Source organism: Betta splendens, chromosome 10 (assembly GCF_900634795.4).
Source record: "Betta splendens chromosome 10, fBetSpl5.4, whole genome shotgun sequence".
Classification (NCBI taxonomy): domain Eukaryota; kingdom Metazoa; phylum Chordata; class Actinopteri; order Anabantiformes; family Osphronemidae; genus Betta; species Betta splendens.
The window spans coordinates 18,246,555-18,266,359 of NC_040890.2; the positions used below are offsets into that span (position 1 = coordinate 18,246,555).

The 19,805-nt window shown below is 45.5% G+C and overlaps 1 protein-coding gene across 3 annotated transcripts; it reads right to left on the reverse strand.

Moving 5' to 3' along the window:
* Positions 1-150: 150 nt before the first annotated feature.
* tlx2 (T cell leukemia homeobox 2) lies at positions 151-9,139 on the reverse strand. 3 transcript variants are annotated; one of them, XM_029166005.3, is made up of 5 exons: positions 8,033-9,133; positions 3,290-3,502; positions 2,565-2,802; positions 865-1,045; positions 151-543 (listed from the first exon to the last, which is right to left on the reverse strand). In XM_029166005.3, exons 1-5 carry the CDS (start codon positions 8,547-8,549, stop codon positions 532-534), a joined length of 1,161 nt encoding a protein of 386 aa, XP_029021838.1. In that variant the 5' UTR covers positions 8,550-9,133; the 3' UTR covers positions 151-531. The 3 variants fall into 3 exon arrangements, with proteins under 3 accessions (XP_029021838.1, XP_029021837.1, XP_029021839.1); XM_029166004.3 differs by lacking the exon at positions 151-543 and having other exon boundaries at positions 552-1,045; positions 8,033-9,139; XM_029166006.3 differs by lacking the exons at positions 151-543; positions 3,290-3,502 and having other exon boundaries at positions 814-1,045; positions 8,033-9,137.
* Between the last annotated feature and the right edge of the window lie 10,666 nt (positions 9,140-19,805).

Sequence of the window (19,805 nt, forward strand, 5' to 3'; positions counted from 1 at the left end):
TTGAAACTTTAATGTGTAATCATATCTAAACCCCACCAGAGCAAGAGCCGCGCTAAAACCATAAAGTATTATTGCAGCGGTTTTCATAATGGTGACAAACAACCAACAGCAAATGTGTAACGAGACAAAACGAGGCGAGAAGAACAGAGGTTTGTCATCTTTTCAAAAAGTCACAATATCATTTATTATAAAACACCTTTAAATTGAACATAATGAGGAATCCGTCATGGGCGTTTCACCAGGCCGCTACCACTTGAACCCTGCGGTCGGGGAGGACTTCCACTTCGACAGCAGCTGACCGCAACGGTGCGTCCGAGTGCACACAGAAAAGGGTGGAAACATGCATTTACTACATTGTACAAAGTCAAAAGCGAAAACACTGGAGGTCTTTTTTTTTTTGCATTTGTGGCAGAAAGTCTCTGCCGCCTCATGGGGCTCCAGAGGCAAGAGAGGGAACAGTCTTGTTGGTGGGCATGTACAGAGGTGTCCCTTTGTTTCCTGGCGCGTATGGACAAAGTGCCCTCCTCTCTTTTAGACAGTCAGCTGAAGGGAAAGCGGAAACTTGGTGTGAGGCAGGAAATGACTCAACATGCTTCAGACATGTACCATAACACACGGGACCTCACAGCCGGGTGAGGTCCTACACTCTCTCCCCACCGCGCTGCCGGTGCAGGAAGCAGTGTCCGTTCAAGGTTTGACTCCAGAGCTTCTCTAACAATCCCACAGTGCTGCGTTTTGAACGTCACACACGCCACAAATAGCCTGAAGAGACTCAACTCATTCCCAGCCTCCTCCCCTCCCTCTACACAGCCACACACACACTCAGGCTCACACTACGGATGCCACGGAGGTGACGGAGGTCACCTTATTGTCTTCTGCCCAGGGCTGCAGGTTCTGCAGGGCGTACAGGGACGAGTTGTGTAGACAGAGCGGGTCCGGCTGCAGAGGTTGGCTCAGCGTCTTCTGGAAGGCTTCCTGCTGGAGCTGCAGCATCAGCCGGTTGGCCTGCTGCCTCTCCGCCTCCCTCTCCTCGGCCGTCTGTCTCCTGGTGGAGCGAGGAGACAAGGAGCAGGAATTAAGACACGTACACGCGTGCGGAGCATGTGCACAGCAGCATTTGTGTGTTTCCTAATAGTCTGGATGCTGTTTATGGTCTATTTGAAACAGCCGCGGCGGCTGCTGCAGCTCCAGGCTGCGTGACAGCTGATGGAGATGAGTGGCGGGCGTTGGCACGGCGACGGCGGGTGGAGGACGCGCGGCACAGCTCCTGCTGTGAGCCGAAAGGCTACGGCAGCACGCGTTAACGGCCACATCAGGGCCTTCGCGGTGAACAGCCACGTTAACGCAGAGCCGGTGGAGCTGCTGTGTTTACGTTGGAGACCTTCCAAACAGGCGAAGTCGCACAGAGCTGCACGTGGAGGCATGAACTCCAACCTTCACCCCGTTCCTTCACTACTCACATCGATGCCTCCCACAGATCACTTGCTTGAGCTGTTCTTATCAGCGCGACAGCATGAGGCCCCGCGACCGAAACGGAGGCGAATAGCAACAAACCACCGTCGAAATCAGCCACGGAGCAGGAACAGGAGGCGGAAACACACCTCCAAAGCACTCTTTCATGCACACCAACCTCCATCCATTAGCCACACATTATTGTTAACAGCATTATCATAATCTGATTGGCTGCCTGTTGATTCGATCATCCTCCTGTTACTAGCGCAGTTGTCACGCAGAGACATCCTTCATGCTCATCCTATCAGGTGTGCACTACAGGGAAACGCCATGAATCTCAGCAAAACCAGCGCATCTGAAAAATGAGTTAGGCCAATTCCCCCGTTGCTCGCGACACGTCGATCCGTCTCCGACTCAGTTCGGTGGCGTTCGCGTCGCGCGCTGGAGACGGGGGCCCTGTCTGATGCAGTCAACCGCGGTGAAAAAATCGTAGTGCAGGTTTGTCATCAAACCAGATCTGGAGCAAATGACTGAATCCAACGTCTGTATGATCATTTACACATTAAATCCTTGAGGTAAATCATACATTGTATCTTGAAACAAGCGTCTGGCCCTTTAACTGAGGGCAGGGCATCATAATTGGATTCCCTACTCATTTAGCTGCAAATGGCCATAAACAACAGTTCAAATCAAGTGTGTGTGTGTGTGTGTGTGTGTGTGTGTGTGTGTGTGTGTGTGTGTGTGTGTGTGTGTGTGTGTGTGTGTGTGTGTGTGTGTGTCTGCCAGCCAGTCCATCCCTCCTGTGAGTGTTTCAGTATTGCACTGGACAGCAGCTTCCTAAAAGGCCTTTCAGGACTAATTGTGCTTGGTCAAGTGAACGGGCCTCGACTGGAAGCTGCGCTAAGCAAAATAGGTGTCGTGGACGACGTCGCCGATGCTTTCAGCTGTTGGTCGTTTGACTTTCGTTTCAGGTGAAAGCATTTGGACGTGAGTGAAGCTGGTCCATGGAGCCAGACGGGCCCAGAACCCAGCGTGGCCCGTTTGGAGTCCGCTCCTCCCTTCGACGCGGCTAAATGAGAGCACGCTGAGCGCGCGCCCTGCCGGGAGCTTACCGCCATTTCGTCCGCCGGTTCTGAAACCAGGTCTTGACCTGTGCGTCCGTCATCTTCAGCGCCTTCGCCAAGGTCGCGCGCTCGGCCGACGCCAGGTACTTCTGTCGGTGGAAGCGCTTCTCCAGCTCGCAGATCTGCACGCGGCTGAAGGAGGTGCGGGGCTTTTTCCGCTTGGGCGGCGTCCGGTTCTGGTACGGGTGTCCGATGCGACGGGTCACCGAGAAGGGAGAGAGTGCGGCTGGAAGGGACGAAGGACACACGTCTGATCAGGCGGCCATCTTTAAGCAACGACCTTAAATCATGTAAACAATGAGGTTACGGCGAGTTCAGAGCAACGGCCGAGTGTAAGAGGTTGATCCTAAATGATTTGTTTTTCTGTAGAACAAACTTATTTCCCTTGGGGATTTATTTGTGCATGCTCAGGTTAGAAACATAATTTTGCTGCAGTCTTTGGTCAGAAGAAAAACATTATCCTTTTCTGGAAAAGCCACTTTGCTCTGGGAGTTGAAGCCAGAAGCTGCCAGCTGAAGAAGATGAATGTAATTACAGGCGCCGTTCCCTGCGCGCAGCACAGTAAACGTTATGGGCCATGTCAAAGGGGGGCGTCTTAAAGAGATGAATGTAAAGAGGGATTCTGTTTGCAGCTAATAGTAAATTGGTGTTTAAATCAAAATGTAAGACATTCACATTGAACCAGCGGCGACAAACACGGGAGGGAGACTCACCTGGACACGCCCCCTTTGGGAACGGATACTCTGCTAGGAGCCCGTTGCCGTCTCGCAGGTGAGCGAGCTCGGGGTAATAGCATTTGGCTAATGTCTCCACAGTGCTCCAGACAGGGACCCTGCCGATGTCTCCCTTGGGGAGAGGACAGAGGGACCCGGCGGCCCCCGGGCCCCCTGCGGCCTCTCCTGCTCGGCTCTCCTCTGCCTGCTCCCCTAAAGGAAAGGGAGACACAGTGAGGGCCCGCATCTGGAGCAGCTGCCGCCGAGCAGGCGCTTTGCAGAGCCGCTAATCACATGATGAGGCCTGAACGCTGGGCTGAAGCCTGCTGTAACATGGTTTACTGCTAGTCTCTGCGCTTAACATCAAACAAAACAGACAACACGTCGGAAAAGAAGGAACGCGAAGGTTAATCCGCTCAGCCAATCACAATCCAGCTGCTACAAAACGTAATATGCTAGCTCATCTCTAATACAAACATGTGGATGTGGATGTTTTTGTTCATTCGGCCTTTCATCACTCAGTGCAATTATTCAAACAAACAACGCATTTAAGGTTTATTAGTTGCCGTTTTTAATCATGCATGAGCACATAGGAACTCACGCTTCACCTGCACGTATCACTGCATCTGGGTATTAATACCAACTTATCTCCTGCATCATAAAATATCTATGAATTCTGTCTATTTTGTCAGCCACGGGTAAACAGAAGATCAATAAGTGTAACGAGATCGTTCCTGGCCATAGATCCACTCCCCAGCCACATTCTCATTGTGAAGCAGCGTGGAAATCAACCACCGCCTCCCTCTCTCCTCCGCTCCGCGCTGCTGTGTCGCTCCTCCCCAGCAGCCTGTTTCGCCTCCTGTCTAACAGGCTGTTTATTTGTTGTCGTTCTGTCACAAAACGCTCACCAGGAGCCAAAATGAATATGAAAACATCTGCACAGGTGTTCCCCGGAGGGAGGGGGCCCGTGCGTACTGACGCGCGCTCTCAGCTCCGGCGACGTGGAAAATTCATTTGCAGCGCTAGACGACGACAACCCGGACCGGGAGCGGCGCGTGGGGCCGTCACGAGCTTCCGCGGACGCGCCGGCGTCCCCTGATGGAGCACGAGTGGCAACGTGAAGCGTACGCGAGCAAATGACGTGTAAAGCGGCGACGAGCGGCAGCTGAGCGGCACTAGGTCACATACGCTTGATGTCACCTGAGTCTGAGAGCAGCAGCACACGCTCAGTGGCTGAAATAAAAACAGCCTTTAATATCTTTTGCACTGGATTTATAGTGACCGGGCCGTTTCTCTCATTATTATTTTAATCACCTGTGCTACTATTTTTATAACACTATTATCACTTTTCATGTTATGCGCTGCACTGGTGCACAGTAGCAGTAAAAATGGTAATCACATCCCTTTAATGCTGCATCTGGGACGCAGACAGGCATCTATGGCATTTAATAATGAGTTTATAGTGATAAAAACACCAGGATGTCTCCTATAGGTGCTCACTGCGGACTGGAGCAATTCTGTGACTCTTAATAGTGAATTTATGGGGGCGTAATTGCGCTGCATTCTTTACTATGCGTGCGCTGCAACGGTTTGCTTTGCTTCTCGGGCCTGAACGACACGCAGCCCTACAGGTCACTGGTTGACAGCGAGCAGGCCTGCTGTTGCTCCCAGCGGCGGGTCTGGCTAACTAATACTGCATTAGGTGGCTATTTCAGGCCATGTGCAGGTTAAGTAATGGACCAGGCACATGCGGACACGTTCAGAGGAAACCCAACATGCAGCAGGGCTTAGCCTTACAGAGTGCAAAATGCTGACAAATATATGATACAGTGATGATATGGATACTGCCTGAGTCATGTTGTGACTGAGGGTGTAAGGCCAAGATGGTGCAGGAATCAGATATGCCCTCAGATTTATCCTGGGGCTGTTATAAGCTGCTGTACACACACACCAGCCACGATGCAATGTTTGAGTGCCTGGATTTTAAACTAACCAATAAATTTGCATTCTTTCTAGAATTTCACAATATATGGCAACTTTAGCACCTTAACACGTTTCAAAATGACTATAAAAAGGTTAGGGCCATATAGAAACAGGATTATTGTCTTAAATGATTTACACAATATAAATTTCCACAGATAAATTAAAGGCATATCTAATATTTCAGCTCAAAAAGTAGTGACGATAAAACATGATTATTACATTATTACCTCATTAATATAATTGTGTGAAATATATTGATTGTTCATCTAAGAAGCAACAGTGCAACCTGCAGAACCATCAGAGCTCTACGTTCACGTCAAATGATAAAAGAAAATGGGCCAGAATAGTAAATTTGCTGCCTGAGTAATACAATTTAGCATAAGCATATCAAAAAATAAAATGCTGCCGTGGAGAATATGTTTCCCATAATAAAACCACTTATACTTAATAACACTTCTCGGTGACAGCGCCTCTCTTCCCCACTGCGGATATTACCTTTGTAGCAATCTAATAAATATATCCGTGAAGGATTCTAAAGGGGATATTGAAATATAACATGAACATATATTGCTATTTATTACAGTATACGGAACAGGGACACTGTCTTCTGTCACACAGAGAACCGGGCCAAACGGAAACACAAGGACAGGAGAAATAAAATCCTATTTCGCTGCTCGGCTTCCCATTAACACCCAGACAGAGATTTACTGCAAAGGAACGAGGTTTAATTATAGCCTTTATTGGTGGAACCAGGCCTGTGGAGTCGCGATGTGCCCCAACGATCCTGTCGTTTTCAAATTATTATGTTAGTCATTTCTATAAACTCCACTTCATTTTATTGCTTGTTGAAATGGCGATATAGCTCATATGGATTATTACACCAGGAGCTTTTTTATATTTTAAATGTTTTATGGCTTGAATTTTGTTGCCTTAAGCAGATTAAAAAATACAATTTAAATATGTTTGAAATACCCACATTTTGATTAAAAGATGCCTTCACACCTCATTTTGTTTCTGCCTTAGTTGGATATAAGCTGTCCCGGTTTGGGTAAATACTAATGGTTTAACGGGTTTCCTTCACGCCCACGTTGAAAGCTCCCGGAGCTGAGAAAGCTTGAAGCCCCTGGCCACGTATTTATCTGCTCGCAGCAGCGCGGAGCCGCTCTTCTCTGCTCCGGTTTCAACGGAGAAAGGTTTAAATGCTCCTCTGTCCATCAGGAGAGCGGAGAGTCACTTTGATTGGACAGATCGTGTTTGTGTGGAGCGTGTGTGCAGCTGATCAATACAATGAAAATATATAAGCTGCGAAATGATTACAGCGACACAAAGCTGGGAGAAATTAAACGAGAGGCCCTCGGTGACTATGAGTAAAATTGATAAGCCTATTTACACTGGATCTTTTTGCACTTGACATATCGTGCCCGGTTTTTAATAATTAATCAGGCAGAAAGAACGGAATGGTGAATATTTAATGCGTGGAGAGGAGGTGGGGGCAAGAGCGCGCAAATCCATGATGTTCTTCATTTTCATCATCGTAAGGCTGAGGTCATGAGAAACCGAGCAGTGAACCCGCCTCACAAAGGAGCAAAGATGGAAGAAAAGATGGAAGAAAGTCACACGAAAACACTACAAAATAAAGAATGTAATAGCAGCTTTGGGTTTTCACTTTAAAGAACTGTAATAATTGTACTAATAGTACAGGCTTCTTTTGTGATACTGTAATATAATGTGTAATATTATATGCAATTTCCCCAATGTAGGACTAATAAAGGTGTTCTCATTCCTGTTCTTAATATACTCAATTGAAAGCTATAGGATAGTAGCGTATTTGGTACATAATGTGCAGCGTGTAAAGTCAGTTTAAATTTATCTGAATGAAAATATAATTCATTATTATTATTGTTGTTTAAGCTATAATAACAATAATGAGATACGGGGTAAAGGATAAAGTTTTTGCTCGACTAAGAGATAATCTAAAAAACCGTTATGTCACAAAACAACTCTTGTTTTGATAAATATATTTGTAATTTGTACTTTTAACTTCTCAAACACAGAGAAACTGAGAGTAAAATTTAAACCATTTTCATTAGAAAAATGGAAACCTGTGATGGTCAAACAGAAAACTAAATAATTCTATCATTTTAATTGACACAATGAAATGTTTGATTATTATTTTTATTATGAATAATAATAATAATAATAATAATAATAATAATAATAATAATAATAATAATAATAATAATAATAATAATAATAGCCCAGAGTGTTTGATAATGTATAGATTTAAACCTGCCATGTGCTGTTACTATTATGAGTCATCTTCCTGTTTCCTCAATTGGCTCAGAAGAAACTAAAATCATTCATCCTCATGAAAAAACGGGAGCGTCGTTATCCGTCATCCAGCGTAAATGGAGAGTGATGGTCCAATACTGATTCATCAGCACGTCCAAGCCCATTTCTGCTGTCGTTCATCAGGCTGCCCTTCCAACATAATAAAGCTGACTCTGTGCATATTATACATTACAACCTATTGGAACCAGCCATCAGGCCCTGCTCGCTCTGCACTGTCCACGGCCTCATGTTATTTGTCACAGGCAGCATTAAATGCAGCGACTCGAGGAGATTCATGAAGGTGTGACATGCAGGTGATGGTATGAGGTCATCCTGTAGATGCTCTGAGCCTCTGGCCTACATCTGCTTAACCTAACGCCGAACCCAGTCGTGTGCAGGTGTTGCAGGACCACATGGAAACGTGTTTACCTGTTAGCCTGTCCTTAGCGAACCTCCTGCTGCTCTCCATCCACGGGAAGGTGAAGTTTGCCGCATTCCCCATGCCCATCCCGGGCACCGACGCGATGCCGGGCCCGATGCCGGGCGGATGCGTGGAGGGGGGCGGATGAGGCGCAGCAGCGGCGGGCGGCGGCGGCGGAGGAGGCATGGGTCTGTGCGCCGGTACCCGAATCACACCACCGGCGCCGCCTGAGTTCACGTTGACGTTCATGTTCATGTTCATACTGACGTTCATGTTCATGTTGACGTTGTAGGAGCCGGCCAAACCCGCCGCCGCCGCCATGGAGCAGGCCGGGTTGTACACGCTGTTGTACCCGTTGCTGTAGACGTTGGGCGCCAGTGCGTAATCCGGGTCGCCGGTCCGGTTGGGCAGCATGCAGCCACTGGACTGGTCCGAGCTGTTCAGGATCTGGTCAATGCCGAAGCTGATGGGTTCGTGCTGCTGCTGGTGCGTCTGGTTCACCTCCTCGATGCCGGTGTGCTCCATACTGGTTGTCGGTGTGTCACACTATGTTGTGAGGCAGCGGATGCTTTTTGACATACAGCAAATCACAACTTCAGAGACGAAATGTTTGTGCATGGGATGCAGTGCGAGTCTGTTGTGTTGCCTCTGAACATCGGCTCGGCGCCGATCTACTCCCAGGAAACCAGCAACGCGTCCAACGCTATCCAAAATCTTGCCATTATTTTTGTCCAACAGCGGGGTCGACTGTTCCCTAAATGAAGCGCCTGTCCGTCGCGCTAAGAAAAACCATATCCATTTTAACAGCGATTTTCTTCACCCGAGTTAAACACGAGGAGAGCAGAAAAGGCAGCGCCGTCCACAACACTTACTAAATCCCCGGGTTTTGGCAGCAGGCGGTTCTCTGGAGGCTGGATGCGCTTTGTTCGCCTACAGAGGAAACGCTCCACGCGCACGGGGCATCGGATACCCACGCTCGTGGCACCCAAATAAAGCGGGACACATACCAACGCAAGGCAGGAGACGCGGCGACCTCACGGGCGCGATATTAATTGGAGGTAAGAGCGCGAGACGCCACTGTTGAGCTGAGGGTGAAGCGTGTTTGAGCAGGTGAGACGACGCTCTGCGTAAAAGCTGCCATTCGGTCATGCAGCCAAACCTCCCTCCCTCCCTCCCTCTTTCGCTCTCTCCCTCCTCCCCGTAGGACACTTGTTTTGCTCGGATGTCTTAAAGAAGCCGCAGCTTTCATTTTCCGGCAGCTCGTCCGGTGTTTCCGTGCCCGTTTCGTGCCTTTTACCGGGTTACCTGCGCCATATTTGAGCTTTGCTGTTTAAAATGCACTGCAATGTAGTCAGAAGAGAAGGAGGACGTTTAGGAAAGTAGGATTCGACCTAAACATCAATTTTCACGACTGAACGATACCATTTTTTTATTTATGGTGTGTTTTACTGAATTTGTTTGTCTGAGTGTTTCACTACTACTTCATGTTAGACGTTGTGGGTCAAAGCGTTCATATCCAGGCCTCTGGAGAAACGTCTGTTGGATCTGCTCATTGTTTGGGAACCCTCATCCACCTGAGAGGCTTCCTGCCAGGCAGCAGTAACAGAAACACGGAAGTCTCACTCTGTCTGTCCAATTAAACAGGTCCACATGTATGTTTGTTTGACCGGGGGCCGAAAACCCCGTCCAAGGCCGGAGTGGCACCTCGTTCTCTGGGAAGGCGGGACGTGGGGTCCTACAAGATGCAAGAAATACTGGGTCGCATTTACATTTGATTCTGAAACGAGATGAAGCAATTAGCTGTAGAACTGTGGACGCACAAGAAAACCATAAAGAGTGGAAAATATAGGTCACTGAAACGGGCGTAATCACTGCAATGTAATGTAAACGAGAGATAGATAGATAGATAGATAGATAGATAGATAGATAGATAGATAGATAGATAGATAGATAGATAGATAGATAGATAGATAGATAGATAGATAGATAGATAGATAGATAGATAGATAGATAGATAGATAGATAGATAGATAGATAGATAGATAGATAGATAGATAGATAATTAAACATCTAAATAGCAGCTGGAGTCATATCATGAACGCCGAGTTGCTGATTTGCACAAATTATTTAACCTTTCTTGGCCCGAAGCGACGACGCGGATCGCCAGGGTCTCAATTCAATAAAAATGAAAAATGGCTCATAATAAAAGCGCGACACGGGGAAAAACGAATTTAATATATCACCGTTTTATTACGCACTTATTTCACTTTCCGTGCGAATAAAGATATCTCTCAACTGCACAAGGTGGCTAGAGGGAAGCATAAAAATCAATTGTGTGAATTCGAGGCCATATCAATAACGGGCGGCGGGGACGAGAACGGGGCGAGCGCGGCTGCTATTAGGCCTGTTTATATTTGCGCGATACAATAAAATGAATAGGGGCGAGAGGATGCGCGGAGCCCCGGATCAGTTTACTGACAAGGTAATTGGCCGTTTATGCAAAAGCAGCGAGATCTACGGGCAGGAAGCTGCCAAATAACGTCTGGGGCCTCGGGTAGTGATGTCAGCGGCAGAAACGTGACGCCGGGCTGTGCGTCACCTCGTCTCATAATGCTTTGGACAGACGTGCCCAGATCTCAGTGTTCGGCTTCTAAGTCCAGGCGTCTAATTATAAACGAACCACACGGGCGAGTAAAGGCTTCAGGTGCAGAGTTGCTTTAAATCGTTATCAAACTAAGCGCATCTCGCAGCTTCTGTCTTCTTGTCTCCACGCACGTAAACTAAAATCACCCCACGTTTGACGAGGCCCCCATCAGCAGTCAGCTGACTTTGGGCCAGACTGGAAGTCCAGCCTCCTCGCTGCTCGTCACAGCACAGGCCCAGCTTCTGATAACTGCTTCCAATCAGGTCCTGGCGGAATGTGGAAACACTTATTGCGCCACATCTACAAGCTGCACTCAATGAGAACAGTGCTGTTAACTTCACATTCTTCAGCTGCTGATAAAGACTGAAGAATGTGGCAAACGCAGCAGAAGGGACGGACAGCTTTCACCTTTCTTTTTAGGTTATTGAGCCCAAGGTGCTTATTGAAAGGGATTTAAACGAATTAGCTTTAGCTTTGCATTGAATTTGAATAATGTTTCTATTAATTTCAAATCTATGTAATCTAATCCAACAAATGTGCGCTTAAATCTCCGCATTACTGCTTCAGTCGCTGAAAAGCCTGCAGCTGAAACCGCTCCACTTCAGGCCGCTGCCGTCGCGTGCATGCGTTTCCATAGAGCCCAGTGGCAACAGCGTGAAGCTCTAATCAGCAATGTGAGAGTTGTCTTCATTGAGACTGACAACCAGAGCTGAGCTCAGTGAGACACTCGCGTATTATTCCATTACTCTTCGCTGTGATTAGTTCCCAGTGAAGCATCCGAGGATTGAAATCCGTTTCTTAAAAGTTCTGATTTCTAATGTGCGACCTGGGACTCGTTAAAACACACCAGAAACTTCTCATCGTGTGATTGGTTTAAATTGAACTATTTTATTTATCTCGGTGAGGGAATTGCTGTTGGGCAGCAGACTAATATGTTTTTGTTTGGTCTAGAAAAAAAGCTGCTCAAAATATAAAATCAAAAATTATTTTGAGCAATTATTTTGAAACCAACATCATGGATGGAGGTTTTTAATAAAACCTGGACAGACGCAAACATAAAAATAATTTCATATCACAACATTCCTCTGAAATGTTAAACACCTTTTACCTTCTGCATATGTCTGCACGTGTGTGATGCACTGAGAAACACTGTCTGCTTTAATGAGACGGTTGTATATGAAGTGTTTGACTCCACATCCTCCTGCTCCAAATGTTCAGTGTCTTCATTAGCTGCTGTGCTTCTATACGCGCTTCTACTGCTGCAGTTTTCCCGTCTGGATCATTAAATTTTTATCTAATAAGCTATAGCTGCGAAACATGGGGGGATTTAAATTATTATTATTCTTATTAAATAAAGATCCCTGACTTATTATGGGCTGGCGTCATAAAGTTAGTTATAAAATAGGCCAATAGGAGGTCTGCCCATAGGTTTTAATGCAAACGCGACATGATTCTGTGCAGGAGTGTAATCAGCGATTTTACTAATGCAATAAAAACCCATTGCCAATTACGGTATACCCCCTCGTGCGCGCGCGTACACACACGTGCGCACACACCCTCCCCTCTCATATGAAAGCCCCTCGCTGACTTTGCCCAAAGGCGTTGTCTTTGGTTGCCGGCTGTGCGTGATGAATCGTTATCTCCAGGCCATGTTGCTCGTCTGGGTAATAAAGTACCAGCAAAGCGGAGACAAAAGGAATTTGTCACAGTTGCCTCTTCGATATATTAGTGACCTGGCGGTCACTGCACACCGCATTAAAGTGAACAGCAAAAATAGAGGCGTGAAATGGGAAGTTGCGCACGTAAAGTAATGAGCCAGTCTGGGCACGTAAAGGGCGCAGAAAGAGCTGATTTAAAAAGCAGGAATGACGCAGAGCTCCTTCTGGGCCCGTAGCAGGTTCCGTTCCTGCTTCCTCAGAGGCGTCCTATTACTTATCTTATTTTTGAGTTAATGAACGCACGAGTCTTTAGCAGAATAACGTTGTACGCAGACTTAAGTCAGGACACTGAGCAGTTTAAATAAAGCACAAACCAGCAGCCATGGGTGTTTCATAGGAAACACCATGTACTGTTTTTATGTGTATATTATTAAAACATTTTATAAAGGAAATTAATTCCGGACGCAGTGAACCCACCAAACCATTTCCACACAGTTTATTCACGTGGCTGGAAGAGATAAATACATGTGCGTAAATAATGTAAATACACTATTTGGATTAAAGAATGTTTGTACTATTATTCTCTCAAAAATTAATTTTAAATTTCTTGGGAGTTATAGTCAGTTATTAACCCTGCTTATTGCTCCATATCAATAGAGTCTAATGACAACAACAAAACTAGTGGCAGAATTAACGTCCTTATTATAGAAAACGTCCCATTCACACTCACATAAGTATTTAATTATATGATGAGCTGCATTTCAGTGACGTATTGAAACGTTGATGAAACGGCATCAAACGGTGATAAGTCTTAGAAACACCGCTTATAGTGGAACTGCTGCACGTCACTACCGTCATTACGGTGATGGTTCCGCCTGTTGCCCGCTCACTGACGCTGCTATTACTGTTAGCTGCTGTTTGTGCCATTAGTGAAACCACATTTGTCCTTTATAAACTGTGGGCAGTGACCTGATCTGGTGCAAATGCAGGTTTTGAACGTGCGTCTGAACCTGGATTCACCCAGTGAGAGCTGAAACGTTTAACTCCGCCGTGTTACTGTGTGTAGTTTTGCTGCCAGCCGCTTCTGTGTGAAGTCTTGTTCACAGCTTTCATGGAAAACTGGCCAGACAGGAGACACATCCGATAATGGACACATATAAATTGACAGCTGAAATGATCCCAGACCTGCGAAGAAAGGAAAGTGCCTGTGCAATCAAGGATGTCAGAGATTAGTGTGACGGAGCTGTCATCCTCCTCCTTCCCTGGTCCTGCTCGGCTCTTCTGCCGCCCTCAGCTTCGATTTCAGAAAACACACGCTGAAAAACACTGGGTTAATGGGCTGAGCACGAGGCTGGCGCAGCCCGAGACGTCGCCAGAATAACGGAATGAGAAAACGAATTCTAACGTGTAGAAATCTTTAATCAGCCCTCAACAATAACAATAATGTTCCTGTAACCTTGCGCTGAGCTCAATGTCTGCATCAGGAGAACAAACATGGACTGACCCGACCAGAAGCAGCGCATCACAGGCTCAGACCTGAAAACTCTCCCTAATGTGCGCTGAGTGCTCCATAGGCGTCTATGAATTCTGTGGCATCCCTGCGTTTCTCTATGGAATCAAATAACTGTGCAAATCCAACTAAAATCTCATGTTGCACAACTGTTTTCCCACAAACCCACATGTTTACAGCCCTGGTGAGGGAGCAGCAGCCAAAAGACGTTTAAGGAAACCAACACGACTTCGGGAAACTTGAACGTGGCTCCTGCCTCAACACGCTGGCACCTTCCTGTTGATTTCAGTCAACTGCAACTTCCCGCAACCACCAGATTAATTGATGGCTCAGGTGAAATAAATACTCTGAAAACGACTAATATAAAATTGCTAATGGGAAATCAAATCATTAAAACGTTTCACTCCATCATCAATGAGTAAGTTTCACATTTTTGTATCTTGGTTGGATGAATCTCCTTTTGATGATTACCGTAATTTCTTTACTTGTGCAACCAGTTTTTGAGTGTTCTGCGATAGAAGACGAGCATCACCACGTGCCACCTCTTCCTCAGAGCCATCAGTGGCCGCTGCAACTGCAGCCCCTCCGAAGAGCCCTGCACCCTGTACTCTGGGACCCTTTTTACCGAGAGTGTAGAATTACATTATTCTGCATTTAGAGGGTTCAGTCCTTGACTCTTCGCCCCCTCAGGGGAAAACCTGGCGCCTCCTGCCCGGATCAGACGAAACTGGACGGAGTGGAGAAGAGGAGATGAGAGGAGGAGGAAGGGGGACTAAAAAAAACTGAAAAAAAGAGATAGAAACCGCTGAAGGACGGAGACAGAGAGGATGAAGAGTGTCATTCACTAAGCGTAAAGGCAGCGAGAAACAGGTAAAGACCCATATTATTATTATTATTATTATTATTATTATTATTATTATTATTATTATTATTATTATTATTATTATTATTATTATTATTATTATTATTATTATTATTATTATTATTATTATCAACCTCGTTTATTTTCTTCCACGCAAAAAGCTGCCATGCTTCAGATTCCTCGCCTTCATCGTTTCCCTCTTTTCCTTTTAAATGCAAACCGATTCATTTCGCTCTCTCCAGCTGTTTTCCTCAGATAAACCCATCGATTAGACATCAGTTAGATTCGTAGCCAGCGCTTTATTGAGTAAGTTGGTGAACCTTAAAGTGAATTACAGGAACTGCTCTGCTCCTCCGGTGAACTATTTAGGTGAATCTAATTGAGTTTGATAAAGACCAGCTATTTTATTTATTCTAATCGCGGCTTTATTGGGAAACTAGCTTGTACATTATTATTATTATTATTATTATTATTATTATTATTATTATTATTATTATTATTATTATTATTATTATTATTATTATTATTATTATTATTGTTATTGTTATTATTATTATTATTATTATTATTATTATTATTATTATTATTATTATTATTATTATTATTATTATGTTGGTTGTTGTTGTTAAGTATCTAATTGTCCTCTGTTTCTAAGCTATATTTTGCAACAGATGACTACAAACACTTTAATATTTTTCGGTCAATACTCTTTGGCAGTTAATCAATAACATCTGCGAACACATCTGTTTGGATTTTAATGTTCATTCTTCTTTTGTCTGCAGCTTCTCCATCGCTGCTGCTGCTTCGTTTTACGGGAAATGATATTTGCAGACTGATCACGGCCCTCAAACTACATCCTGCTGTTACTGAATGTATGAGATTTTATGAAAGTAAGTTATGTAGTTTAAAGATGAAGCTGGAATAAATATTCAGATTATTTTTGCTGCGAGATTAAAACATAATTTCAAACGAGCATTTAAGGAGTTAATTCGTATTTTTACATCATAATTTAGATTATTTTGGATGCAGCTATTTTTAGGTAACATTTAAATCAGCATTTGTTCTTACCACACAAAATTATTTCGACATTTTATTTTATTTTTTTTTAAACGCAGTTAGTGTAAAATCCTACAATAAATGGGATGAAACCAGAGGGAGATAAAAGTGTGACAAATGTCTACAGCGGAAATAAAATCTCGGTGGCTCCACTTCATCCTCCCTCCACGCCTGATCCTGCGCCGTGGCTGCTCTGAGAGCCTGTTGTACACATGCATCTTTTTTTAAAGTGTAATTGGCCGTATCATTGGCTTTTGTCTTGTTTACAAAGCGGGCTACAGGAGCAGTAATTTAATTTCCTCCGCGGCATTGAAGAGCCACCAGCCGCCTGTCAGACCGAGCCCAGCCTCCCCAACCCCGGGCAGCGCTCAGGAGAGTGGCCCGGGGCGAATGTGGAGGGGGGGGGAAGAGGAGCAGGACAGACAGCTGCCTCCAAATAAAAATGTATGAGAGACACTCTGGGCTGGAAAGGAAGACTGAATACAGGAGAAAAATATCAATTTGAAGGCTAACTTTTAATAATTTTGGTTTGGTTTCACTGTCATCATCGCAATAAGCATGCTCTGTTTTCATGTGTTTAATTATTTTCTAACGTCTCTGTAATTTTCTTAAATTGTTTTGTTCATCTCCCCCCATTTGAATCTTTCATTGGAATCAGTTTCCTTTTAAATAATTCCCAGTTAGTTCCCGTTTAAATATTTGTTTTACACATATAACTCAGTTAGAATGATGAAGTGTGTGTTTTAAGGTATGTACTGTAAAAGTCAAATCAATAACAACATAACTAAAATCAAGATATTTACTTGCCACATTATTTATGGTTTAAAATGAGGAAAAGGCCCAAACTAAACTGGTGATTAGAACAAATGAGCTCTGGGCCTGTTTGGTTCCTGAGGTCAAACACACAACAACTGAGAAAACAGGAGAGAAGGTAAAAATCCTGGGAGGAACTCGTGCAGGACGACAAACGACAGCAGCCTTTGCACGTTGCAGCTCAGTGATGAGAAACGGAAGCGAGCGGCGTGTGATCGTCAGGTCATTAAACATCACACACAAGATGAGAGTTAGATCCGAAGGGGAACCTAAAATGGACAACATGGCTGCTAATATCCAAACACCTCAAATGAGTTAGAGTCTGTTCTCGACGTCAACAACAGCAGCACGGATTTTTAGAGGGTTCAAATTAAAACGCTTCTATGGAATCAAATGACAAGGTGAAGGTGAAAGCATGAAGGCAAAGCAGGCTTTTCTTTAAAAATGAACTCTTTATTGGCATCATACTCGTGTGTGTGTGTGTGTGTGTGTGTGTGTGTGTGTGTGTGTGTGTGTGTGTGTGTGTGTGTGTGTGTGTGTGTGTGTGTGTGAGAGAGAGAGAGAGATGGCACATTAGGCCTGAGGGCACATCATTATTAGAGCCCCCCCCCCCCCCTCATCCTCCCATCCTCTCTCGCTCCATCCAGTCACATGGGCGGTCCGACCAACACAGCCGGCTGTTGTTCGGCAGCTTCCGCATGGGCCAACGCAGCTCCCGCTCTCTAATTACACCATGATACAATGCAATATTCCTCTGCAAATATTCCCACATAAATTCATTTCACAGCCCATTAAAGATACAGCGGGTGAGATCATTTACATCGCCGCCGCGTCCCAGCACAATACAGCACGACTCCGGCTTTTACAGCGCGGCGAGTCCCCCGGTTGAGCGGCAACCTGGTAGGCATTAACTCAACATAATGTCTCACAAATTAAAGTATTGCTGGGGCTACCACCATGGCGTCAGATAAATGTGCTCTATTAGCAGGCCCCTCGCTGTGCACAAAACAATTGATTGCTTGTTTGTGTTTTCATATGGCGTCTGCGAACACGCGGAGTGATGGATGGCGCCGCCATCTCAGGTTGCTCTCAGTCGATCGCTGCCCGTGCTTTTTCCCCTCCGCTCGCTCTGACAGGAGCGCGGGCCTTCGTGCTCCTGCTGAAGGTGCAGGAGGTCCGGTGGGAGCCGAACCCGGGCCGGGAGGTGTTAACTGCAGCTCTGTTCACGCTGCAGGACTTCGTGTTCAGCCTCTAATCGCAGCTTAGCTTTTATCTTGCTGTTTATGGTCGATTCACATTCACTTTCGGACGTAGTCTGTTTTTGTGGCACAAGAGCTTGATTTCAGTGATGACCGATGAAATGTTTCATTACCGAAGGTCAAGTTGTTGGTTCTGGACTTAGTGGACCCAGACGTGAGCATCACCTTGTGTTTGTTAAAGGCAGTGGGATTTACAGAGAAGCTCCAGGAATGAAAACTGTCCTAAACTTGACCCGTTTGACCTCACGCCCACCCCCTCACACCTCCACCCTGTGGTGAACACACATTAGCTGCATTTATCTTTATACACGTGTGACTCACCTGTTCCCCTCCTCAGGTGAGAGCACATCACGGCTAAACCTCAGCTCGCGCGATGCAGGCGCTAACGCTAGCGCTAGCGCTAACGGACAGACGCAGACGGACGTGTTGAGCAGCAGCAGCGGCTGCAGCGTGTCCTGCTGTAAACTGGCTGTTTGATCCTGAGGAAGCGAGCAGCCGAGAGGAGGCCTGGCTCCAACGCCAGCCAACACGCCTAATTACATTTTCCATCTCGACAAGAATGGAGGATCCCTTCCTATGGTATTAATCATAATGAGGGGAATGTAATAAGCTGCCATACATCATGCTGTTGACAGTCATAGTTTGCCATTTGCAAGCCCAAGCATTCTTTTTTTTTTTAATGGCCGTAACCGAATTAATGTACAGTGAGTTCGATGCGCATAATCAATTGTGGATGAGAGTTAAGGCCTTTTAGCCTCACCCTCCACGGTTCTGGATGGACATCAAGAACGGTTCTGTCCAGGAAGTGGCTCTAGGTGTTTATGTGTGTTGTGGAGGCATCAGTGTGAGTATGTGAAATGGGTTTTCCTAAGGAGAGTTTGCATATCTGATGCATGTCTGTTGCTTTAAGCATCAACCAAACGTGGTTTCGGGAAAACGTCGCGGCCGAGATGCGTCCCGGGCCAACGGAGAGTGGGTGAAGAAATGAGGCAATGGAAAACAAATCACACATCAGGGCTGCGTCATTCGATAGTTTGAGTCCATCAAACTGAAAACTCAGCTCCAAGCACAAAGCATTTTTTGCTGTGAGGGATGGATGGTTTATGTGCAGCGGTCGGAATTTTACAAAAGTTCATTGAAATCTTTATTGAGAACTCGTTGACAGCCGTGAAGCCATTTTCTTATGGCCTCAAATCAGATCGACTCAAATTTACATTGAACCTTTTGCTGCAGCCTCATTTTAATTCATAATCTTTAATCGCTGCTTCTGAAGTCAAGCTCGCAAACAGAAGATTTAAATAAAGGGCTTCTCTCCATTAACTTACATGGGAGGAAGCATGTTGCTGAAAGTGACCGGATCATGTTCCTTCCTCTGTTGTCAACACAGGCGGCTCTGAATCGACCGGGGAAGCCGATTTTATCACTGTGTTTAATAACGCCACGAAAAATGAAAAGATCCTGAAGGTAGCTATGCCTCCTGAATGGCCATCTGGAGAGAAAAACACCGCCGCAATGTAATTTTTCGTGACTGAGCTCACGGCCCTGAGGCTTCTGCTTCGAAGGAAGAAACCCTCAAAACGGGCAAATAGGAAATAAAGGCATTTCTCCTCTTAATCCTCTTCACCTCACGGGTGAAAGACACAGGTTAAAGACTTCACAGCCGTATACAAGAGACATAAGAGCCAAGTCAGTCTGGTCAGTATTTCGGTAACTTCATCAATCCTGGAAAATGCAATCAGATCCAGTGCAACTCTAAGCTGCTGTTGCCCTCTGGGAGGCTGCGAGAGCCATTCATTTTAGCGGAGAGGGCACACAATCTCCCTTTTGTAATTAAGAGTGCCCAAATAAACTGTGTGTGTTACCCCTGAAGTGGAACAGTTAGAAACAAATAAAAGGCTAATGAAGAAATGATTGCTCTCTTACAGGAAGAGAGGAGAGGAGGAATCTTAAGGCAGCAAGCTGCAGACAGCAGCTCTGCA

Bases quoted from the DNA above. Each gene is read 5' to 3' on its own strand.
- tlx2 (XM_029166004.3), bottom strand. From the start codon at position 8,549: ATGGAGCACACCGGCATCGAGGAGGTGAACCAGACGCACCAGCAGCAG. The intron at 2,803-3,289 runs GTGAGTCTCCCT...CGTCCCTTCCAG, and splicing joins CCCAAAGGGGGCGTGTCCAG to CCGCACTCTCTCCCTTCTCG. The intron at 1,046-2,564 runs GTAAGCTCCCGG...TCGCTCCACCAG, and splicing joins AACCGGCGGACGAAATGGCG to GAGACAGACGGCCGAGGAGA.